Source organism: Pongo pygmaeus, chromosome 23 (genome assembly GCF_028885625.2).
Source record: "Pongo pygmaeus isolate AG05252 chromosome 23, NHGRI_mPonPyg2-v2.0_pri, whole genome shotgun sequence".
Lineage (NCBI taxonomy): Eukaryota > Metazoa > Chordata > Mammalia > Primates > Hominidae > Pongo > Pongo pygmaeus.
This window is the reverse complement of record NC_085931.1, coordinates 56,706,642-56,733,541: the sequence shown is the minus strand read 5'-3', so window position 1 is coordinate 56,733,541 and position 26,900 is coordinate 56,706,642. Positions and strand designations below refer to the sequence as shown.

Genomic DNA, 26,900 nt, shown 5'->3' with positions numbered 1-26,900 from the left:
CATGAGAATTTGGGATAAAATACATTTCTGTGCAGATTTTCAATCTGAGGCGAGGTACCTTGATTCTCTTAAATCTTGCCCAAAGACAAGTATCTCAAAGAAAGATGACCATCCTCCCAATTGATACCATGCTCCTGGCAGTCCAGTGCCTGTCCTTAGAGAGAAATGCTCCTGGCACAGCCAGCCCAGAGGACACATCACCCCCCTGTTCCTCTCTGACAGGCCTCACCACATGGACTTTTGCTACGGCTCCTAGTGCACATGTGTCATTCCACCACTAAAGTGACTGTCTTCTCCAGAGCATGCAGCACACGGCACTTCTCACTCAGCAAGTGCTAGCTGAGTTAAATCACACTTGGTCTCTGGGCCTTGGTTTCTTCATTTAGAAAATGATGGTGGAAATATCTTTTCAGCCCTTTCCACAGAGGTATCATAAGGCTCCAACAAACTAAAGCAGATGAAAAGAGCTCTGGAAAATGGAAAGGGCCACACACGTTTAATGGGGCCATCCAGCAGGTGGGCACCATACTCACTGCAATGGATAAAGTTACACAGACAACACAGACACAGCTGGGCTTGAAAGAGTCTTGCTCAAAATTCAGAGGAATCAAGCAGTACACAAAGATTTTAGGAAAATTTATGTCATGAGTAGTTTTGAGATTCTGATTCAAAGAGGCAAGCATGGTCCCAAGATGCCAGAATGGAAGCTTCACAGAAGATATTAATACCTTGCCTGAATTACCCATCAAAGGATCCCCAAGCCGGCGAACATTCATATTTGATGAATGGGTGAATCAGAAAACAAGGATGAGAGGACCCCCAGAGCTCCAGACTTCAACCAGGAGGGAGTCTAAGGGGCCTGGCTGGCCTAGGAGACCCAGATTGACCAGCCTCCAGCCTGAAGTCCTTCAGGAAGTCTATTTTAAACACTTTTCTCCAACCTTTTGGAAAGTTCTCACCATGGGGCAGGGAAGTGAGTATAGGCCTGGGAACTCAATAGGCAAACAAATCCAAATTCTACCCTGGGCTCTGCACCTCACTAACTGGATGGCCTCTCCTTAAAATGTGGTTACCAGAACCTGCTTTGCAAGGCTGACGCAAAGATTAAAGCTGATAATATATGTAATTCACTAAGCACAATGTAAGGACATAGTAAACACTAAACAATAAATCATCAGTCCCTTTTGTCTTCTGGGCAAAGGAGGAACCCAAATTAGGCTAGATGATACGAAATCCCTCCCAACTCAGATCTTTAATCTTGGAGCAGAGACAGAGCCAAATTCCCCTTTAAGCCCTAGCTGGGTTAGAAGTGAGACAATCCATCAAGACAAAACACTGAGAATTATTGGTCCCGTGATAAAGACCTGCTACATAACCATCCATTCCATTTTCCCAAAACTATAACCAAAGTCATCTGAGTGCGAGTGAACTCCATCCCTTGAGGCAACAATGAGCAAGGCAAATATCTGTAACACCCAGCTGGAACCAGGATTTGGCTACAAGAATAAAGAAGACTCTAGCACATCCAGAATAAGATTTTGGTGTTGTGTCGGTCTTTGGAAGGAGGAAAAAAATCCCAGAGGCAATGCTTTCAGGTTCAGGCCTTTTGTTGACACACGTAAGAAACTGAGAGAAACAGAGGGCATTTGAGTTGATACTCAAAGAATGAACTCCTTCATACCCTCTAAACTGTTTGCTGAGAAATCAGCAGTGCTATTAGCAACTGCACAAGAGACAGGACACACTATCGACTTCCTGTGCGCCCCAGTGACCTCTGCACAGCAGCACTTGGGCACACTCCATATTTACTTACGGTGCAATCTGATCCTGACTTCGGTGAGTTATTTCACAAGCCTTTTAAGGGTTACTACATTTTGTTCCTATAAGAGGCCAGTCCAAATTAGCAACAAAAGAATAGTTAAACACAAGAAAAACCACCTCTTTTATGCTCAAGAAAGGCAGTCCTGGTCATTAAAAAGGTAAAGTGCTTTATTCTCTATCAACTTTCTTTTGCAAAAATCAGTCCAGTAATTTCCCAAGGGGGAATTAGTAGTCTCACTCTCCTGAAGATGAGGATTGCCAAAATGGTGCGCCCATATACTAAAAGTGCAAGTTGTCTAGCGTTTGGTTCTGTGCCATGTCTCACAGGAATTATTCCAGTTATCAATGGCTACGTAACAAATTACCCCAACATTTAGCATCTTAAAGTGGCCGTTTTATTTTCAATCTTTCTCCCCGCCTTTGTTTTTCAGACTAGATGATTTCTACTGATGTATCTTAAAGTGTACTGGCTCTTTCCTCTGTGAGATCACAGAGGTGCTTGAGGTTAAGCACATTTGGTATTTTTTTTTTTTTTAATTTTAGGTACTATATTTTTCAGTTCTAGAATTTCCATTTGGTTCTTTTTTTATAGTTTCTATTTCTCTGCTGAGACATCCTATCTTTTCACTCTTATGAAGCGTATTTCCTTTACATCCTTGAGCACGGTTACATTTGGTACTTTAAGATCCTTGTCTGCTAAGCCCAGTATCTGTGTCCTCTCACAGTCAGTCTCCGCTGATCATCTTTTCAATTGAGAACAGGTCACATTTTCCTGAACGTCAAGTAATTGTAAACTGTATCCTGGACATTACAGGATACATTATGCTGTGGCAATTCTGGATTATATTATATTCCTCTAAAGAGTGTTGATTTTTTTTTTTTTAGAGGGCAATTATCAATTATCTACAGTGTAAGTTGGACTTAATACTATAAACTCTAGGGTGGGAGCTCAAATCTCAATACAATTATTTCATCCTTAGCTTAGTGGCTTGGAGCCTGCCCCACACGTGTGATTCAGGCATTAGCAGAGATTTAGGTAGCTGACACCCAGAGTTTGGGGTCTGTTTTCTACTTTCCACAATTCCCCCCTCACTTTCCAATGCTACGGTTGCCCTCAAACTGTTCTTTGATTCTTCAAGCTAGAAAGACGGAAGATTTTGTAACTGACTTTTCACCGCCCTGCATGCCACACAGTGTCATTCCCTTCTTCCAAGTGTCAATTTCACTCCAGAATCTGCCCGTTTGTGTCAAATTCCAGTGCCTTCACATGGCTATTTTTTGTCCAAAGTTTACAATTGCTATTTGAAGAAGGATCAGTCCAACAGTAACTGACTGGGCTACTAACAGAAGCAAGACCTATATTACTTATTTTTTTTTTCCTATTTTTTACTTTTTCTCATAATACTATGGGTCATAAATTCAGGAAGGACTTTGCCCAGTAGGGGGGCCCTGATCTATGTGGCATCAGCTGGGCAAGTAAGAAACTGAGGATGGATCTACTCCCAAGGTGGTTTCTCGCACACATCTCACGCCTTGGTGTTCCTTCACTAGACCTTTCCTCTCTCCTCATTGTATCTTATCTTCCAGGGCTTTTCCATGTGTATTCAGCACCTCACAGCAAGGTGATCTCCGGGAATCTATACTTCTTACATAGTGACTGGCTTCTAAGAAGCCAGAAATAGAATCAGCTAGACCAGTTAAGGGCTATGCTAGAAATGGTATAGGATCACATATTTGATGGCTTACAGCAGCCACAGGGCCTGCCCAGATTCAAGTGGATGGAGAAATAGTGCCAACCCTTGACAGGGGAGTGGCAAAGTCATACTGCAGACACACATGTACAATGCAAGACATTCTGCCACCATCTTAGAAAAATATAATCTGGCACAAATTTAATATTTAACTAAGCAAATCAAATGCCACCCAAAGTAAAACTCCAGAAAAATACAGAAAGGCGAGATCAATCTGAAGCATGTGGTCCAACTGCCCTGAGATCTTTCTTACCATTCTCTCACATTCTCAATATAACTACCTTTAAGCTGTTCTGCACATTAAGAGGTTTCCAAAAGCAGCCTATTAGGTCCTCAAAGACTTCATACTTAAATATTATATTCCTTTTATATCCATTTTAAAACATCTAGAAGAAAAGGCTTATGATGCTATTGTCCATAAACATATAGATCTAAGCTTTGTTTTTTAAGATAATAGGCAATAATAACTAGCGTTTATTAAATATCTACTGTGTGTTAGAAATTTGTCTAGGCTCCAAAGAGCCTATATATTAACATATACATATATATACACACACACACACACACATATGTGTATATATATGTATGTACGTGTGTGTATGTGTGTGTATTCATATAAAATATATATCTCTCTATCCAAGCTACTTTCTAAGAACCTCAGGCTTTCACTCCAAAAGAGTGAATGTCTTCCAAGGACTATATTCTAAATGAAGCCATACATGTATAATACATACTAAGAAATCCTCTTACCTTGTCTTGGTTATCTTTATTCTTGTAACACAGATTTCCAATCAGACGAATGAGATGAGACTTAAACCCCTCGGCCACATTGGAGATGTCACCTTCTGCTCTCACGCAACCACAATTACTGAAGATGTTTGTGGTTTCTTTCCCAGCTACATGAATCACCCGTAAAAGATCTATAACCAAAAGAGTAAACTTCATTTTCCACAGGAAAGTAACTTTTAGTATTTTGTACTAATAGTTTTCCATAAACAAATCTAATTTATTTTAATAGGCTAAAGGTAGAGCACAGAAAGCTTTATTTAAATAATGATTACAAGGCTCTTCTGCCTTTGCTTTAAAAAATGATTAGAAGGCTCTTCTGCCTTTGCTTTAAATTTTTTGACTCTAGTTTTGGGGAGATAAGCCATAATGACTACCCCAACTCAGAGTTTCTATTTATCTACAAAAAAAGTTAGCTAAAAGTTTGCTAGCATCCTTCTTACAAAAAGGTTTCCAATCTCAACTTCTTTATGAAAGAACTCTTCTAATAACTTCAGTCAGTGAAGTCTAAAACACAATATCTATCCATAATGATGCATATGACAGAAACCAAGAGTGCTTATTTTTCCCTCATCCAACTGGCCAAATCATCAGAAGCCAGCATGTGTTCCCTATACTTCACTCCAGCTACATTCAGGAGAAAGAACTTACCACTGCTCTACTCTATGAGCACCTCCAGGCAGCCAATGAAAACAGACAATCTTCCAGGAACTGCATTTCAGTGTTTCTGCATTATCTCATTTAACCCTCTCAACAAACCTATACAGGAAGGTATCACTTTCCCAATTTTATAATGAAGAAAACAACAGGCTCAGAAAAGTTAGCACTTGGCAGAGCTGGGATGGCAACCCACATCGACCCTGGCTACAAACTCAGGCTCTTTCCACAATCACTCAAGTGTGCTAGGTTTGCGGTGTTTTGTTTAAATTATCACTAAAAGCACTGTACTCAAAATACAACATTGATGAAGAATTCTAAGGATCTTCCTCTACAGCTCATTGCTAGCTCATCTATACTGCTAGACACCAAGTCATCTTTCTCAGGACACTGGTCTCCAGAGTAAGTATCATCTTTTTAAAGGAAAAAATTGCGAATAATGAATAGCAAACCTAAGCATGGCTAGCCACAAGGAACAGGTTCTACTTGAATTATTTTGCAAACAGCTTTTTAGCAAGGTTGGTAATACTTTTAACAATGGTTTCTTGTTTAAAACCTTTTTCTCTTAAGATTTGTATATATAATATGTATAAAACACCATTCTATGTGTTCACTAAATATAAATGGGAAAAATTTACTGCCACATTTTGCAAAGCTATAGTAATAGAAAACCACATTCATCATTGCAAACCTGCCTGCCCCACCTTCTTCATCACATCCTATATTGATGAAACATCTACTATGTGCATAACAGGCATTGTTATCCTCATGTTACTGAGAAGGAATCTTCAGTTAACAGAAGGGAAGTGGCTGAACAACCACGTGGGCTCAGGTTTATCTGGCCTGCCTGAACTGTTACAACACTGTGATTCCTCTCAAAAAAATATATTCACAAAATTCCCAAAAGTACACTGAAAATTAAGGATTTGTATTTGGATTTACATTACAGTATGACAAGCCAAAGATTTCTTAGCTAAAAATACAATGTGTGATATTTCACTCACCAATCACTCTTTCCAGCAAGCCAGGGAAAACCTGCAGATAGCCGAGCAGCTCAGTATTCACAGTCATTTCGCACAGGACGTCGAGAAGCCTAATCGTAGCCAGTGCCTCCTAGAAAGAGAAGAAAACATAACTTTTAAGCATATTTTAAGAGAAATTATTTAACTGTTATAAATAACTGTAAGAGAATAAAATATTTCAACAAATTTAAAGAGTCTGTGCTTGTAATAAGTCAAAGAGAAAAACAAAACTATGAAGAACAAAACAGAAGTATGAAATATGTACACAACTCATCATTTTCACTAACAGCAGACATCTGCCATCAAGAATGCAAGATTATGTGTCATTATGTGTCTTCTTGGAGCAAAGAGTCAGAAAAGTTCTTATTCAAGCAAAAAGACATTCCAACAGTGGAATAAATGTTCAAAATTACTAGCTACGTACATGACATTTATGCAAATACTTTCTTTTTAAAGCATTCCCAGCATGCAAATTCCACTTTAAAGATACAAATATCCCATAAAATACATTAATTTCTTGTCCACAGAAATACTGTAAAATGCTGTGGTTGAAAAAACTCTGGCTTTAAGAACTTGCATAATTTCTGGGTAAATATGAACTATGCAATATCTTGGTAGATCAGAAAGACAGTATTATTTGAAAATGCTACTTCACAAAGCTACTAAATAATTTATCAAATACACTGCATGACCAAGAAACTACCCAGTACCAACTGCATAGCATTAAGTAGTCTATACAAAAATTTTAAATGTAACTTTTGTATAGATTTTGAACCCCATTTTTAAAGTACCCATTATTTGACAAAATGTGGCAGAGATTACAAAGTTAGTCCATAAAGATAACATTCTTCACTTTGGGAGGCCAAGGCCAGAAGATCACTTGAGGTCAAGAGTTCGATATCAGCCTGGACAATATGGTGAAATCCTGTCTCTACTAAAAAAAATATAAAAATTAGCCAGGCCTGGTGGTGGGTGCCTGTAATCCCAGCTACTAGGGAGGCTGAGGCAGGAGAATCGTTTCAACCCAGGAGGCAGAGGTTGCAGTGAGCCAAGATCACACCACTGGACTGTAGCATGGGCAACAGAGCAAGACTCTGTCTCAACCAAAAAAAAAAAAAGAAAGGTAACATTCTTCAAAAGAAAGACGAATTACTTCCTTGTTAATTCTAAATGTGTATTTACTGTTTTCTAATTAAGAGATTTAAAGGTAATACATTAATATAGTATTCTGAAATCTCAAAATAAATAGCAAAAAACAACACATATTTTTAATGTCTTGGATCTTTAATTTTATATCATAGCCTTCTTTCGCTAAACAGTTAAGCGGGAAAAATCTAGATTAGAAGTCTAGATTAGTAGTACCATGTTAAAACGAGTCTTGACCAAGTCCATCAATTTCACAAAGCTTCATCAACCTCTTTTGTTAAAGGTGTAGTTGCCCAGATTGTTATCTTGAGATACCACTGCTCCTTCAAGAATAGACCTGGGACAGCCCATGCAAAAGGTAACCCTGGACATCTTGTCATAGCAGATAACAAAGACGCTATTACAGGCTACTAGGGTTATGTCAGAAATTCGGAATCAGAAACAACTTGATGAGGCTCCCACCGGCCAGCGATGGCACATTAAACACCAGAAAGAATTACAACGGCAACAGACTGAAAACAAAGCAAGCGGTTTTAAAGCTATGGCTTCATAATGAAAATAAAACAAAACAAACCAGCTCACTGGTCATCTTTGAATGATGCCACAAAACCAACTCATTACTCTGAAGATTGGTAATCAAGAGGGAAAACAATCGAGCACTTATCCTGCCTTTCTTCATCCAGTGTACCTCACAGAACCTAAGAATTGGTTAGGGAAAGTTTCTCTTTAAAAAATATTCCTGCTAATAAACAAAGAATGAACAATAATGTTAAAATGCCACCATTTTGCAACCCCTAAAGAATTCATGGATCTAGGTGATCATTAATGACTGCTAATATCACAAAGAGATAACCAAGCCTCATGTGCTTCTTGATGAAAGTAGTATCATCAACAGTGAAACACTACTGCAAAAAAAAAACTAACCCAAATCTGAATATGCCTCTGGAACTAATTTTCATTCACAGGAAATGCAAGGTAAAGAATACGTTAAGTGCCACCCTGGAGACATACTCATCAAAATCTGAAATCTAGAAAAGTCTACAGGAAAAACAACCCAGTTTCTCCAACAAATAAGTAGCAAAGAGGAAAAAAAGAAGAGGAAAGGGGAACCTATACACTAGAGTAAAGTTATGTCAATCACTTGCAACATATGGCCCTTATCTGTAAGGTGTTTCAACAAAATAAACTTGAAAAAGATTATTAGACAATGGGAGAAATCTGAATACTATTTACTTGATAATAAATGTTGTTATTAGTTATTTTAGATGTTCTTATCATATTATACTTGTGTCTGAAAACTCCTTATCTTTTAGAGTAACTGATGAAATATGTTGGAGCTTTGATTCAGTCCACAGCAACTGGCATAAGAATGAGTGGAACTGTGGAGGAAAGAAGAATGGTGATGAAGGGGAAGCTGCTGAAGCCAGGGGATGGCATATGGAGTATAAGTACACTTTCTTCTTAGTCTATGTTTGAAATTTTCCACATTAAAACAACAGAAATAAAATTAGAGGTTGGAAGAGATGAACTGGAATTCTCCTTCCAGCTCTTAAAATTCTATGATATTAACTAAAATAAACCTAAAAGAAAATTAATCTATCCCCACCTAACACATTCCCAATTTTAGTCATTAAAATCATTTTATTAATAAAGTGTTTTTAATGAGCATCTGGAAATTAGTAACGAAAGAACAGCCGGGAAAAATTACTGTCTTAACAAATAAGATTAATGAGTAAAATGCCCTTCCAGATATTTAAAAGTCTTATGAAACTAATATTAATTAAATCAGGCACTACGGCAAAAAAAAAAAAAAAAAAAGACAAGCAAATGAAGGGAACATCGTGAAAGATTTTGAAGTGAGCAAAAAAAAAAAAGATTAGCCTCCTGTCTAGCTCACCTGTCTCAGTTAACACTGTCATTTGGTATCTTTGAGCAATTTTACAGCTTTGTAAGTTACAGAAAACTTATATTAATACAGAATTATTCCTGTCCATTAAAATGCAAATTAGTTATATCTGCCTGGACTGCAACTACTTTGTCGATACATCAGTTTTTGCGTTTTTTTGTATGTTCATTTCAGCGTTCCTTTATGGCATATAAACACATACCTCTCTGAATTCTCCCTGCTCCAGTTGTTAACATCTTACTGGCTCCCTCCAATTTGTTTGGAGGGAACCAGTAATTGATCCAAATAAATAAAATAATTTAGGATATGATATAGGTAGGTGGGAGGATCCTCAAGCCCAGGAGTTGGAGAATATAGCGAGCTATGATTGCACCACTACGCTCCAGCCTGGGGAACAGGGTGAGACCCTGTCTCAATTAAAAAAAAAAAATTAACGGAAAGGATAAGATTATTCACTAAATGGTACTGAAATAATAACAGATAACACTTAGGGAACATTAACTATGTATCAATCCACATATTAAATGTTTATATTAAAATACAACCTGGCTGGGCACGGTGGCCCATGCCTATAATCTTAGCACTTTGGGAGCCCGAGGCGGGTGGATCACCCAAAGTCAGGAGTTCAAGACCAGCCTGGCCAACATGGCGAAACCCCATCTCTACTAAAAATACAAAAATTAGCCAGGCATGGTGGTGGGTGCCTCCAGCTACACAGGAGGCTGAGGCAGGAGAATCGCTTGAACCCAGGAGATGGAGGTTGCAGTGAGCCGAGACCACACCTCTGCATTCCAGCCTGGGCAACAGAGCAAGACTCTATCTCAAAATAAAAAATAATAATAATAATAATATAACCCATTTCAAGAAAAAGAAGGGCAGAGAGAGGATGAGTAACTTTTCCAAGATCATATACCTGTAACAGAAGAAACCAAGATTCAAACCCAGTCAGTCTCACACCAAAAGATTTTATAATCTTGGATAGTCAAAAGATATAAATAATTCATTTGGATCCATAACTCACTCCTTACTCAAAAATAAATTCTAGATAAATAAAAGAGAACTAAGTACTGAAAGAACTAGACTATGTAGGTGTACATTTCCACAATCTAAGTGGAGAATTTACTTAAAAAACAAACAAAAATCTTCTTGGCTGTCAACTGTCAAAAAAAAAAAAAAAAAAAATCCAGAGGCCAGAATGATAAAATTGATAACCTTAACTATATTAAACACAAACAAAAACAACTAAAAGGCTAACAGAACATCAGAAATTAATTCAAACAAAAATTACACAAACAATAGTTCACTGTATGTATGACAGAAAGATTAATTTCCAGAAAACGCTTTTTAATAAATGCATTTTAAAGAGTAACCTAATATGCAAAAACAAACATAATGGTCACTGAAAAACATTAACGAGAAATAGTAATTAAATCAGATCTGCAAAAGGCAGCTCGTGCAATCTTGTGTTGCACTGGTGTGCAACTTAGAAATCTCTCTGAAGTTTTTAAATACACATAATTCTTCGACCCAGCAATTCAACTCCAGGAATTTATAATCTTAGATTTACTTATCCGAAATTTGTACAAGGATGTTCACTATAACGTTATTTGTAAAGGTTAAAAGAAAAAAAAAGCAACCTGAAAGCAGCTGAAAAGTCTATACGGAACAAATGAAAAAATTATGATGAGTCTATATAGTTAAATATTATTCAACTATTAAAAACATACAATGAATATACACATGCTAAAGTGCAAAGATGTACAAGTTATATCATAAGTAAAAACAGCAAGTTGAAGAATAGTGCAAAAAATGAAAACAAAAAACATATAGGTGTGTATATACAAAAAAAGACCTTTGAAAAGAAAACAAAAAAAAAGGATATGCAGATTGATCTATAGAAAACAAATGGAGGCTGGGCAAAAAGGGGAAAACTTTGTAACTTTTTTTTTTTTTAAGATGGGAGTCTTGGTCTGTCGCCCAGGCTGAAGTGCAATGGTGCAATCTCAGCTCACTGCAACCTCCGCCTCCCGGGTTCACGTGATTCTCTGCCTCCGCCTCCCGAGTAGCTGGGACAGCCTCCCGAGTAGCTAGGATTACAGGCGTCTGACACCACACCCGGCTAATTTTTGTATTTTTAGTAGAGACGGGGTCTCACCATGTTGATCAGGCTGGTCTCAAACTCCTGACCTCAGGCGATCCGCCCACCTCGACCTACTAAAGTGCTGGGATTACAGGTATGAGCCACCACGCCTGGCTGAAACTTTGTAACTTTATGTTTCAGTGACTTCAGCTTAAATAATTTTTAACAACAAAGCAAGTATTATTTGCACAATACAAAAATTTAAGCCCTTAATATGTGGAAAAAGTACACTATTTATTGTAGAATATGTTTTAAATATGTATTATGTAATTAAATATGTAATACCTACTGCATAACAAGTACTACAGTATGGCCTAAACTGGGGTTGCAAAGATTAAAACAGAATGCAAATCCCACAACCTGGCAACAATTATTGTAATATATGGATATCAGAAAATACAAAGCTAAAAAGAATGTTTTTTGAGCTTTCAGAGAAAAGGCAAGGCTTGCTACAAGTGAACAAGATTCTGAACTGACAAAAATATATAAAAAACTGGAAACAAGTATACAAAATATATCAAAAGACAGGAATAAGTACATTAACATGAGAACCCAAAACTATTTTTATAAAGAAACGTATGAAGAAAACCTTGGGATTTTAAAGCCAAACAATTACATAAATTAAAAAACACATGCTATAAATACAACTGTTTCCATTTTCACTTTTCAGTCATAGCATTGAGAACTTTATTGAATATGTTTCTTGTCCTAAAAAGATCACCAATGAGTAAATGCAGTGGTTTGGCAGAAGAATGGCTGGGGTGGAAGAGGCAAGTGGAAAACCCTGATTTGTAGCATTTGCTGGTTTCCATGGCACAACTACTTCCACCAGGGATGATTTCAAGGTACCAACAATTTAACAATCAGCTCACAAATTTCTAAGCACTTAATAATCAACTCTTAGAAGTCACCACAGGCCAGCTCCAGTATACCACTTGGTCTCTGGCATATTTAAATACTGGCAAAGGGGTCCTCTTTAAGAAAAAAAAAAGTATGACATATGTGCATTAACACACACAAGTCATAAATGTATAACTCAATAAACTTCCAAAAGTAAATTAATTTGGCTTTGCAAAAGGAAACTGCCTACAATTTTTTTTTTTTTTTTTTTTTTGGAGACAGGATCTCACTCTTCCCCAGGCTGGAGTGCAGCAGCGCAATCACAGCTCACTGCAGCCTCAACCTTCTGGGCTTAGGCAAGCCTCCCACCTCAGCCTCACCAGTAGCTAGGACCACAGGCGCACACCACCACACCCAGCTAATTCTTTGTTTTTTTGTACAGATGGAGTCTCCTTATGTTGCCCAGGCTGGTCTCCAACTCCTGGGCTTAAGCAATCCTCCCATGCCTTGGCGTCCCAAAGTATTGGGATTACGGGCATGAGCTACTGTTCTCAGTCTACAATTTTCCATTCCATTCATATATAAAAATACTTCCCATCTTAGAGAAAAAAGTCTGAAGGAAAAATAGAAGTTTTCCTAAATATTAAAAGTTACACCAGGAATTTCTCACTACAATACTGAAATCACCTATATTTTAAACAGAAGTGCCTTGAAAAGTTTAAAGCTGTGAACTGTCTTTTCTCTGTCTCTTAGAGAATTTTTAAAACTTTTCTTAAGCACGACTCACTGCTCCTCCTGCTGGAAACAAAGGCATATCTATCTCCAGAAAGTAAACGCAAGCCCCTGAATAAAGACCTTTCTTTCCTATCACAGAAAATGAGAACTAAAGTAACGAAATGATTAGTAAGACCTAACATGGTCTATATGACAAAGCACAGAAAATCAATACCAAAATGGTCCTGAACGACAATATATTCGCAAAAAAGGAAATACATTCTCGTGGTCAAGCAGTCATAGCCATAAGCTGCATTTACAACAGGAGTTAACAGTTTCACAGTATCGGATCACATTCTCTACATTCCCGCCTGTGGACAGTGGATGAGTATCCACTCTGGATTCCAATCCCTCTCCTCCAGTGTCACCCATTTGCCAACAGTGATTCCACCATCAATTACTCCCTACCTGACTATTCATATCGGCATACAAAGGAACTCTCCATCATCTTTTATTGTGTTTAAATCAGCTTTATTGAGGTATAATATACATGCAATGAAATACATCCATCTTAAGCATACAGTACAGAGTTGTGTCAAGGTATACAGCTAAGTGCCACATTCTACTGTCCAGAAAGTTCCCTCATGTTGCCCTGCAATCAGTTCCACTCATTCATTTCCAGACCCAGGTGACATCTGATCTATTTTCTGTCATGACCGATATATCTGGCCTGCTATAGAATCCCACGGAAATGGAATCAGCCAGCATGTTTTCTAGTCTGTCTGGCTTCTCTCCCTCAGCACTTTTGAGATTCTTCCCTGTCGTATCACAAGTGCATCCCTTTTTACAGCTGAGTGGTCCAGAGAAAGAACAATTCTAACTTCATGACAGAAGAAAGGGAGAACAGATAAAAACAGGAAGCCGAAGTAACGAGGAGGGTAGAGAATTAACATAAGCTCCCTTCCACACCCTGATAAAACAAGACCTGAATGATCTAAGGTAGGCTTAAGGAGAATAAAAAATAGTTTAAATAATTAACCAGGACAGTATACAACTAGGAATCACCTATAAAGAAGAAAAGAAGCAAACTGTCTAGAAAGCAGTTTGGAAGTATGTATTAAGAGCTTTAAACATGTGATATCCTTATACATAGCAATTTCACTTCTAAGATTATGTCCTAGGATAATAGCTGTGGAAATGTGCAAAGATGTAACTATAAAGGCATGCACTACAGTATTATCTAAAATAAGTAGAAATAAGAACAACCTACTGCCAGACGTGGTGGCTCATGCCGGTAATCCCAGCACCTTGGCAGGCCGAGGCAGGCAGATCACATGAAGTCAGGAGTTCAAGACCAGCCTGGCCAATATGCCGAAACCCCGTCTCTACCAAAAATACAAAAATTATCTGGGCATGGTGGTGGTGTGCACCTATAATCCCAGTTATTTGGGTAGCCAAGACAGGAGAATTGACTGAACCCAGGAGGCGCAAGTTGCAGTGAGTCAAGATTGTGCCACTGTGCTCCAGCCTGGGCAACAGAGCAAGGCTTTGTCTCAAAACAAACAAACAAACAAAAAAACAACCTAAATGTCCAACTACAGGGATTTGGACAAATAAACAGGAAATTCTTTACTTGAAATGTCATGTTGGCTTTTTTTTTTTTTTTTTGAGACAAGGGTCTCACTCCATCACCCGGGCTGGAGTGCAGTGGGGCAATCACGGCTCACCGCAGCCTCAACCTCCTGGGCTCAAGTGACCCTCCCACCTCAGCCTCCCAAGTAGCTGGGTCTATAGGCATATGCCACCATGCCCAGTTAATTTTTGTATTTTTTGCAGAGACGGGGTTTCACCATGTTGCCCAAGGTGATCTGGAATTCCTGGGCTCAAGCAATCCTCCCGCCTTGGCCTCCCAAAGAAGCGGGGTTACAGGTGTGAGGCACCGTGCCCAGCCTATGTTGGCATTTATTCAAAAAGACATTTACAATGTATTATTTATTTATTCATTCAGCAAATATTTGTTCAGTGCCTACCATATACATAGTACTACGGACACAACAGTCAAAATTTCTGCCCTCCTAGAGCTTACATTCCGAAGAAAAAATGGGAACCCGCAAACAGAAGGCACAGAAAGGCTCCACTTTTCATAGATACATATGTGCACATGTCTATGTCTGTGTGCATGTATCTGATGTCATTTGCCTAGAAAATTAACCAGAATTTGTCTAAGTCATTGACTCTGGATGGTAGGAATAAGGACATTGTTTTCCCTTATCTAAATTTTCTAACTATTCTCATATATGGATACATTACTTACATAATATTTTTTCAAGCTTTTAAAAAAGAATTCTCATAGAGGACTTGGCTGAGTTAGAAAATCTGTCCATTCTCTTTTACCCGAGATTGGGAAATCTGCCTCCCTTACCTCATCATCGGGAGGCTCCTCAGAGGCCAACTTGAGCACAGTCTTGCACTGATCCACAAAGGTGCTTGCAATCAACTCAGCATGCCGCAAAAACACAGGGATGTCATCCTTGGTGAGTGGCTCATCACTCGTTATCTTGGCTATCATAAGGTCTAACAGTGTAACTCTGTAAAACATAAAGGATTTCTGCATGAATCTATAATACTTACATTATACAATGCTAAAAATACCTACGAAAGCAACTTTAAGGGAATATTATTATTTTAAATTCCTTACCTTGCTTATAATGTCTAGCTAGGAAAAACATGAATAAAGTTAATCTTCATCAATCACCTACTTTTTAAATTCTTAGTTTCTCTGATGTGTCTTGGCCACAGAAACTAGAACTGCTTAATGCACCTTTTATGTCCATTACTTTCAACATTAAAATAATTCAACATTTTAGACATGCTGTCTTTTGTATGAACACATCTACGATACTAGCAACAGCAAAGTGAAATGGGCTAACATTCGTTCACTATTTTCTACAGAGCTAAGCATTTTACACACATTGTATCACTTAATTCTCACAAAAACTCCATGAGGCAGGTACTGTCATTAGTTTCACATTAAAGGTGGGTAAATAAGGCTTGGTGAGGTTAATTAACTTGTCCAGTATCACAAAACCACTGAGAGTCTAAGCTAGGATTCAATCTGTGCCCTGAGCCAGGTACTTTAACCACTCATTTGATAGTCTTTACTGTGAAACTTTACTATTTGTTTTAGTTTACACAAACACAAATCTAAAGACCAAGACTGTGCCATTTTTACGTCAATATATAAGTTACCAAACAAATATTTCTTTTCAACCATCTCTTTCCTTCTCCTAGGAAAAATGAATCACACATAGGTCAATCTGTCTAGCATAAATCAATTAGGACATTTGCTCAAAAATACATTTTGATTTGGGATTATATGTATAATTCTAATTTCTATAGAAGAAAGGGTACGAATATCTAAACTGCTTATTAGCAAATAAGGGTAAATACACTCAAATTAGGCATGGAACATTTCTTACCAAGAAAAAAATTTAAATTATTTACTGCTTCAAGTAAGAAATAAAACTATACCAAACGCTTCCTGTACTGTGGCCAAATGATGGGAAATATCATCAGTCTGGAAAAATCACCTACAGACCTTAGCAATTTTCAAAACTCCTAAAACCTCAGATTTCTTATGACAATAATTAATCCAAAATAAAACAAATACACGGTCCACTCAGTTGAGCACAGTATTAGAGAATTTCTGTTTTCCCTTCTTTATATATAATCTTTAAAAATAAATTGAGGCTAAAAGTTCTAAAGCTTGAAATAAAAGGTCAACAGGCACCAGCATGGAACCTCTTGAAAGCACAAAATGCACAGCACCTATAAAACAGTAACACAATGGAGAACACAAAATATTCAGGTAACAATCAACATGATGGCTGGAATAGTACCTCACATCTCAGTATTAACGTTGAATATAAATCATCTAAATGCTCCACTTAAAAGATACAGATTGGCAGAATGGATTAAAAAAAAATCACAAACCAAATATCTGCTGTCTTGAAGAGACTCACCTGAAACATAAGGAGTCTTACAGAATCAAAGTTAAGGGGGTGGAAAAAGATATTTCATGCAAATGGAAACCAAAAGTGAGCAGAACAGCTCTTATGTCAGATAAAATAGACTTTAAAGCAACAACAGTAAAAAAAAGACAAAGAAGGTCATTATATGATGACAAAAGGATCGATCCAACAGGAAGATATTATAATTCTAAATATATATGCACTTAACTCTGAAGCTCCCAGATTCACAAAACAATTACTAGACCTAAGAAAAGAGAGACCACATGACATGCCACAAAGCAAGTCTCAATAAATTTTTTAAAAATCAAAATATATTGGCCGGGTGTGGTGGCTCACACCTGAAATCCCAGCACTTTGGGAGGCCGAGGATGGGGGATCACCTGAGATCAGGCATTCAAGACCAGCCTGGCCAACATGGTGAAACCCCATCTCTACTAAAAATACAAAAACAACTAGCCAGCCGCGGTGGCAGGGGCCTGTAATCCAGCTACTCAGGAGGCTGAGGCAGAAGAATCACTTGAACCCAGGAGGCAGAGGTTACAGTAAGCCAAGATCGTGCCACTGCACCCCAGCCTGGGTGACAGAGCGAGACTCAGTCTCAAATAGATAGATAGATAGATAGATAGATAGACAGACAGACAGAACTAATCAAGTATCTTCTCAGACCACAATAGAATAAAACTAGAAATCAATTCCAAAAGGAACCCTCAAAACTACATAAATACACGGAAATTAAACAAGCTGCTCCTGCATGATTTTGGGGTTAACAATGAAATCAAGACAGACATTTAAAAGTTATTCAAAATAAATGATAACAGAGATATAATTTATCAAAACTTCTGGGATACAGCAAAAGCAGTGCTAAAAGGAAAGTTTATAGTGCTAAATGCCTACATCAAAAAGTCTGAAAGACCACAAGTTGACAATCTAACATCATACCTCAAAGAACTAGAGAAACAAGAACCAACTAGGCCAGGTATGGTGGCTTACACCTTTAATCCCAGCACTTTGGGAGGCAGAGGCAGGAGGACTGCTTAGCCCAAAAGTTTGAGACCAGCCTGGGCAACATGGTGAAATATTGTCTCTACAAAATATTAAAAAATTAGTCAGGCATGGTGGTGCATGCCTGTAATCCCAGCTACTTGGGAGGCTGAGATGGGAGGATCACTTCAGCCCAGGAAGGTCAAGGCTGCAGTGATCGTGCCACTGCACACCAGCCTGGGTGACACAGCACGACCCTGTCTCAAGAAGAATAAGCCAAACCCAAAGCTAGCAAAAGAAAAGAAATAACAAAGATCAGAGCAGAACTAAATGAAATCGAAACAAAAGATCAAAATATAAAAGTTGGTTCTTTGAAAAGATAAATAAAATCGATAGACCATTAGCTAGATTAACCAAGAAGAGAGAAAATTCAAATTAGCTCAATTAGAAACAGAAATGGAGACATTATGGCTGGCACCACAGAAATACAAAAGACCATTTAAGGATACTATGAACACCTCTGTGCAAACAAACAAGAAAATTTAGAGGAAATGAACAAATCTCTGGAAACGTACAACCCTCCTAGCTTGAATCAGAAAGAAATAGGAGGTCTGAACAGACCAGTAACAACCAGTGAGATTGAATCAATAATAACAAAAGTTGCCAAAAAAAAAACAAAAAAACCAGGGCCAGACGGATACATGGCCAAATTCCACCAGACATTCAACCAATTGGCACCAATCATACTGAAACTATTCCAAAAGGCTGAGAAAGAGAGAATCCTAACTCTTACCTAACTCACTCTATGAAGCCAGTATCACTCTGATACCAAAAGCAGTAAAGGACATAACAAAAAAAGAAGACTACAGACCAATATCCCTGATGAACATCAGATGCAAAAATCCTCAATAAAATACTAGAAAACTGAATCCTTCGGCACAGCAAAAAGATAATTCACCATGATCAAGTGGGTTTCATCTTAGGATGTAGGGATGGTTCAACATACCCAAGTAAATGTGATTCATCACATAGAATTAAAAACAAAAACCATATGATCATCTCAACAGATGCAGAAAAAAACGTTCAACAAAATCCAGCATCGTTTTATGATAAAAATCTGGGCATAGAAGGAACATACCTCAAAATAGTAAAAGCCACACATGACAAACCCATAGCCAACCTCATACTTAATGGGGAAAAAGATGAAAGCATTACCCCTAAGAACTGGAACAAGACAAGGATGTCCACTTTCACCACTTCTATTCAGTATAGCACTGGAAGGTCTAGCCAGAACAATCAGGCAAGAGAAATAAAGCGCATCCAAATTGGAAAAGAGGAAGGCAAACTATCTCTGTTTGCCAATGATACGATCATATACCTAGAAAACCCTAAAGACTTTACCAAAAGACTCCTAGATTTGATCAATGAATTCAGTAAAGTCTCAGGTAACAAAATCAATGTACACAAATCAGTAGCACTGGTATACATCAACAATAACTAAGCTGAGAAACAAATCAAGAACACAGTCCCTTTTAAAATAGCTGCAAAAAAAAAAAAAAAAAAATCAAATGCCTGGGAATATACTTAACCAAGAAGGTGAAAGATCTCTACAAGGAAAACTATAAAACATGGCTGAAAGAAATCACAGATGACACAAACTAATGGAAATACATCCCATGCTCATGGATTAGAAGAATCAATACTATTAAAATGATCATATGCCCAAAGCAATATATAGATTCAATGCAATTCCTATCAAAATACCAACATCATTTTTCATACAATTAGAAAAAATAATCCTAAAATTCATATGGAACCAAAAAAGAGCCCAAATATCCAAAGCAATCTTAAGCAAAAAGAACAATTCTAAGGCATCACATTACTCCAACTTCAAATTATACTACAAGGCTATAGTAACCAAAACAGGATTGTACTGATATAAAGCTAGATATACAGACCAATAGAACAGAATAAAGAAACCAGAAATAAGGCCAAATACTTACAATCAACTGACCTTCCATAAAAGCATACAAAAACATAAATTGGGGAAAGAACCTCCTATTCAATAAATGGTTCTGGGAAAACTGGATAGCCACAGGTAGAAAAATGAAACTAGATCTCTCACCATATACAAAAATCAACTTCAGATGGATCAAAGATTTAAATCTAGACCAGAAACCATACAAATTCTAGGAGAAAACCTAGGAAAAGCTTTATGACACTGTTGAAGGCAAAGCATTTATGACTAAGATCCCAAAAGCAAATGGAACAAAAACTAAATAAATGGGACCTAGTTAAACTAAAATGCATCTGCACAGCAGAAGAAATAATCATCAGAGTAAACAGACAACCAACGGAATGGGAGAAAACATTTGCAACTATGCATCTGACAAAGAACTAATATCCAGAATCTACAAGGAACTCAAATCAGTAAGAAAAAAACAAATAATTCCATCAAAAAGTGGGCAAATGAAATGAATAGACATTTCCCAAAAGAAGATCTACAAATGGCCAACAAACATGAAAAAATGCTCAACATCACTAGTCATCAGGGAAATGCAAATTAAAACCACAATGAGATGCCACCTTAACCTTTCAGAATGGCCATTATTAAAAAGTCAAAAAAAAAACAACAGATGTTGCCATGGATGTAGTAAAAAAGGAACGCATATACAATGCTGGGGGGAAAGTAAAATAGTACAACCTTTATGGAAAATAGTATGGGGACTTCTCAAAGAACTAAAAGTAGATCTACCATTCAATCCAGCAATCCCACTACTGGGTATCTACCCAAAGGAAAAGACATCTGGCATGCGTATGTTTATCACAGAACAATTCACAATTGCAAAGATACAGAACCAACCTAAGTACCCATCAACTGATGAAGGAACAAAGAAAACGTGATATATATACACAATGGAATACTACTCAGCCATAAAAAAGAACGAAATAATGTCTTATGCAGCAACTCAGATGGAGCTGGAAGCCTTTTTTTTTTTTTTTTTTTTTTTTGAGACAGGGTCTCACTCTATCACCTAGGCTGGAGTGCAGTAGCATGATCTCAGCTCACTGCAACCTCCATCTCCCAGGTTCAAGCAATTCTCATGCTTCAGCCTCCCCGAGTAGCTGAGATAACAGGCATGCACCACCACGCCTGGCTAATTTTTGTATTTGTAGTAGAGACGGGGTTTCTCCATGTTGGCCAGGCTAGTCTCAAACTCCTGGTCTCAAATGATCTGACTTCCTCCGCCTCCCAAAGTGCTGGGATTACAGGTGTGAGCCACCATGCCCACTTGGAGGCCATTATTCTACGTGAAGAACTCAGAAATGGAAAAATCAAATACCATATGTTCTCACTTACAAGTGGGAGCTAAGCTATGGGTACGCAAAGACATACAGAGTAGTATAATGGACATTGGAGACTCAGCAGGTGGGAAGTTAGGAGGAGGGTAAGGAATAAAAACTACATATCAGGTATAATACACACTGCTCAGGTGACAGGTGCACTAAAATCGCCAACTTCACCACTATACAACCCATCCATGTGACCAAAACCACACCACTATACAACCCCCCCCGTGACCAAAACCACACCACTATACAACCCACCCATGTGACCAAAACCACTTGTACCCCAAAAGCTACTGAAATTTTGTCTATATAAAATATAGATATACCTATCTATATATATCTCTATCACAAGTGGATCTATCTACATATATATATATATACACACATATATATATATATACACACACACACACACACACGACTTTCAAGGAATGCTAAGAGGCCACCTGTTCCATGTGGCCCAAATGCGTACTCTAAATATATTCCTTTTAAATAGGATTACATAATGTAGCAGTTATTGCTAAGTATAAGAAGTCAGGATCCCTGGCTTCAGGGAATTTGGCACCTAGTTCACTATTTCTTGAATAGGTAATGAAATAGAAGAAAATAATTTTATCAGATTTGTGAGTGTTAAGGTATCCACAGACAGGGATGTGGAGCAATGAGAAAGAAAACAGATGGGTTACAAGTGAAGAAAAAAAACGAATAGTGCAGATCCTCAATCGGGGCAGATCCCAAATGGGCAGTCCTGAGGTGAGGACAGGAAGGGTGGGCCCCAAGGTGGTGGAAATCAAAGTTGTTCAGCAGCAACAGGAGACTCCGGGGGTCCAAGTGGATGAGGTGCAGGGAGATCTGCAAGTGCTAAAGGGAGGTAGAAGCACAAGCTGCCTTCCTTACACAATGACACACAGGCCAGCCTCCTCTGGCTCAACTTCTCCCTGGCCCAGCAGACGCCGCCTGTATCATGCAGCTTTATTACATGGTCACAAGATGAGAGAGCTAACGATGTGGGTACTGAGTGATTTCAAAGGAAAGAAGCGGTCAAAGTCAGAAATGAATCTTTAAAATATAAAAGTACAAACTAAGTTTGAATATCACCTCAGAATAGACTATCCTTCACTAAATGATCCTACTTACATTAAGTCATCTGCCATTTAAACCTTCTAATGGTTCCCACTGTTAAGGAATGAGTCTAAAAGCTCTTTAGTCTGGTATACGGGTCTCCCTACCGGATACTCCACCCAACCCTCTATCTCTTCCTTGAAAATATAAAAGAATACAAGTGGTCTAACAAATGCTAGTTACTCATTGACTTATTCACTGTTGTGTGAAGGATGCAAAAGTAGGAAAGACCCAGCTAAAGGGGTTACAGGCTACAGCTGTCTAGAATTATTACACATTGGTGTGAAAGTCGTGCTCCCTTAACCCAGAAATCATCACTCAGGCTGCTCTGAGTTCACCAGACACACCCCTCCAAGCAGAGCCATGCTGCCATAATTTTGTCTCTCAATCACTGGCTGTCATTAGCATTCTATTTCTAATTCTCCCCTGATTAAATACGGTACTTACATAGTCTGCCTTAAAATTATGATTCCTGCTTTTTTTTGTTTGTTTGTTTTTCATGTGACAGAGTCTCGCTCTGTTGCCCAGGCTGGAGTACAGTGAAGCAATCTTGGCACACTGCAACCTCCACCTCCCGAGTTAAAGTGATTCTCCTGGCTTAGCCTCCCCAGTAGCTGGAACTACAGGCCTCAGAACTCCAATCTGGAAAATGTCAAGAATAATACCTATTTCACAGAGTTTGTGAGGATTAAATGATAAGGGCTACATGGTGCCTTCTATACATAACAGTGATGCTACCTGGAGAAAACGGCAAGGTCATCAGCATAGTAGTAGCAGTTGTTAGACTTGTAGTTGCAGTAATAGTAGTAATAGCATGGAAGCAGAAATAGCAATAGCTCACATTATAGATTAAGGTATTTGTCCTGGGTTACAGAGGTACTGAGGTGGTATTTGAACTCTTTCTGATGCCAAAGTCAATTATCTTCCTCCCTGCAACACGTTTATGGGGGTGACCATTACATGCCAGGCACGGAGAGTTTTATACATATTTCAATCAGTTATCATAACAATTTCATGGGGTAGGTACTATTATTCTCATAAACCTATCCAAAGTAGTAAGTGGCAGCACTAGCATCTGTCCTTAACTACTATGCTGTATACAGAGATTATAAACCTGAAAACTACACAAGCTATTTACCACGAGCAGCTAGTCCAATTTGTTAATACTCACTCCAATTCACCTGGAAAGGAGACCAGACAAGTATGTAAATATAGGCTCTCATTTTTGCTGAATCATGCTATGCGAATTGATGATGAGTCTATATCCAAAATTTCCCCACCAAGTAACCTGCATGAATAGACTACCAGCCTCTGGGTGAAGAAGTCAACTAATTTTGACAACAATGAAAAGAACTAGCACAAGAAAAAAGCTTAAGAATTTACACAGCACTGTCATTCTTGCACATAACAACACATGGTTATTACCCTCACAGTGAGGGCAGGGACTGTGTCTCTGTAATGTTCACATGCACTCACTTGCCCTCTCACCTCGCACCATGGGATAACACAGCAAGAGAGCCCTCACCAAATGCCAGTGCCATGTTCTTGGACTTCCCAGCCTCAGACTGTTAGAAATAAATTTCTTTTCTTTATAAATTACCCACTCTCCAGTACTCTGTTATGGCAGCAGCAAACAGATTAAGAGAGTAGATGCACCATTTACATTCCCACCAGTGGGAAATAAACAGTGCACAAGGGTTCCAATGTCTCCATATCCTTGTCCAAACTTCTTCTTTTCAGTTTGTTGATAGTAGCCATCCTAATGGGTATCAAGTGGTACCTCATTGTAGTTTATTGTTAATGGGTACAGAGTTTCTGATATACAAGATGAAAAAGTTCCAGAGGTTGGCTGCACAACAATGTGAACATACTTCACACCACTGAACTGTACATTAAAAAATGGTTACAATGGTAGTTTGGCATGGTGACCCACACCTGTACTCCCAGCTACTGGGGAGGCTGAGGTGGGAGGATCGTTTGAGGCCAGGAGTTTGAGGCTGTAGTGCACTACGATCACACTTGCGAGCAGCCACTGCACTCCAGCCTGGGCAACACACAGCAAGACCCTGTCTTATACCTTTTCCAAAAAAAAAAAAAAAAAAAAAGTTTATGATAGTAAACTTTATATTATGTGTGATTTACCACAATTTTTTGACAAAGGCTATTGTCAAAATCTAGTCAAAGATTCCATAGGGTAAACTAGGGCTGTGACAAAAAAAGATAATAAATACATAAGACCTTGGGATAGTATAACTGATAAGGTTTACTGACCAGTATGAACTGAAAAGGTAAAGTGGAGAAGCTGAGTATATAACCTTGAGGTTTCCAACTTAGTAGATAATATTACATTAATCAATATACTAGAGGAACACTTTACTGAGTAAGAATATTCATTCATTCACTCATGCTTCCACTGAAAAACTATTTTTTTTTTCTTTTTGAGCACCTGCTATGTGCCAACCACTGACTGGAAATATGGAATGAAGAATAAGAAGGGATGAATCCTTGCCCTCAGGGTGCCAACAATCTAATGGAAATGTGCTACAATAACAAGCAGGTATGTGACATGACACGATGAATGAATGATGTGATGAAATGACAGCTCATCTCCTCCAGAAGAAAAATAAAGCAGGGGCAAGAGGAGGTGACAACTGAGCAGAACCTTGAATGAACCTGATACAACTTTATCAATAAAAATAGAACATTTTTAGTCTACCATCCTCATGTAGTTATGTAATAAATCATTTAAAAATAGATAATTTTGATAGACTATGGAAAATATCAGCTTGAATATTAAAATACAATTAAACTGTACATTCTTCTTGTATTCAGGTGTTCCTTACTGCAAAAAAAAAAAAAATACTAATTTTTAGCACTGTATATCGTATTATTTCTTTTAGGTCAAAAAACTACAAATACTTCTCTATCTGTAATGGGGGTATACATATAGGGAAAGGAGCACTGGAATTGGACTTACAAACCTGGTATTTCACATGACTTTAAAAGCATAAGCTTTTCCTGTTTGTTAAAGATATTAAAGAAGAAAAATGATCTAATTAATAAGACTACAAGAAGTACACAAAGCTTAACTACTGAAACCTAAATACAAAGTAAAAAGTCTAAAACCACTAAAACTCATGACTACAATCAAAAGATTAACAACTTTAAGAGATTTTCATCATTAGATCTGTAGTTTCTGAATATATTTTGTTATTTTCCTAAGGCAACATTTCTAATAAGGTTAGGAAAAATATGTTCTATTGAAATGAAAAGTGTACTGCAAATTATTTATTCAATCTCCTTAATTTACAGGTCAAGAAACTGAATCCCTTGTACCTTACCATAGAGGTTTAGGAAAAAAAAAAAAATACACACACACACGAAACTGAATCCCAGCAAGGTCACATAAAGAACTATAATCATAGCAAAGCACAGGGCCAGTGTCTTAGAACTCCTAGGTCACTGTTTTTCCTACTACAGTAACTGTGACATTGTGGATGGGTGTCAATTTTATTTTAGTCCGAATTATCCATCAGAAACCTATAAACCTAGCAGAGTGTATCACAAATAATAACACCCATGACCTAAACAAATGAGTACACCTCAGATATTCAACTGTAATACACGGCTACATAAATTACTATTCTAAAATCCAGGCACATGCATAATATTTTGTTCTTAATGTTTTTCTTAATACGCATTTACTGAATAATGGCACCAACCTGGATCCTGCTACCCTCCATAAATCACTGCCTATTACGGCTAAGCTGTAACGTTAACCAACCAATTTAAAACCATTACCAACACAGAAACATGTATTTAGAGATTCTGTGCCAACTCAGAAACCACACAGCTTTTCAGTCACGTGCATCGAATACCCTATATGGAATGCTAAATACTCAAAACCACACTGGTTGGGGAGTTACCTTTCTTGATTGTTCAGTTTGGGAAACATGGCTTGTACCAATTCCGGGCTTTTCAGAAAGAGGTCTGTAATAATCAAGAACCTAGGGAAAAAAGGGGAGGAAAGTTTGGTTACTTGAAACATAGTAAAAGAGACATGCCCTTATCTACTTTATAGGCACCACTTACACACAAAAGCATTTCTTTTCAGTGAATTTTTGATTTGCTGTAATCTTAAATGTTTTAAAAGGTTCACATACTATTAATCTATTAGCAGCTAAAAGGAAAAAAATCATAAAAATATTTTTCTCCAATTTTACTTCTGAAAGCTTTATTGAAATAATTTAAATTGATTCAATAGGAAGACAGGGCTACTATAGCTTTTACCTAAGTTGAGAAAGAAAAATTCTTCATTTAGCAACAAGATCAGGTATAAACAAAAAACATATTAAATTGGTTTAGTCAGAAGCTAACTGCTATAATGAACCAGAGAAAGACTTGTCACACTTCCATTACTGGCTTGATTATTCACTCTTTAAGAATTCTCAAGTTACCAAGAAAATATCCTCATTGTCAAGCAATGCACTCATCTAAACTTAAGAGATCAACTTATGGAAACCCCAAGGCAAAGATTATAGGCATAGTTCTTCAAAGTACCCCTGTGACAACTAAAAAGATTCAACAGTATTATTAATTAATTATGAATTATATTTACCAGAGGGCATCTGA

At 37.8% G+C, this 26,900-nt stretch overlaps 1 protein-coding gene across 4 annotated transcripts in view; it reads right to left on the bottom strand.

Moving 5' to 3' along the window:
* Positions 1-26,900, bottom strand: part of ATXN10 (ataxin 10) — a 182,852-nt gene that overhangs the window by 99,357 nt on the left and 56,595 nt on the right. For all 4 annotated transcript variants that reach the window (XM_054469822.2, XM_063663095.1, XM_063663097.1 and 1 more), the window contains exons 6-9: positions 26,195-26,275; positions 15,206-15,371; positions 6,020-6,128; positions 4,323-4,492 (exon numbers count right to left, since the gene is read on the bottom strand). In XM_054469822.2, coding sequence (XP_054325797.1) covers positions 4,323-4,492; positions 6,020-6,128; positions 15,206-15,371; positions 26,195-26,275 — 526 coding nt within the window. The remainder of the gene's footprint in view (positions 1-4,322; positions 4,493-6,019; positions 6,129-15,205; positions 15,372-26,194; positions 26,276-26,900) is intronic.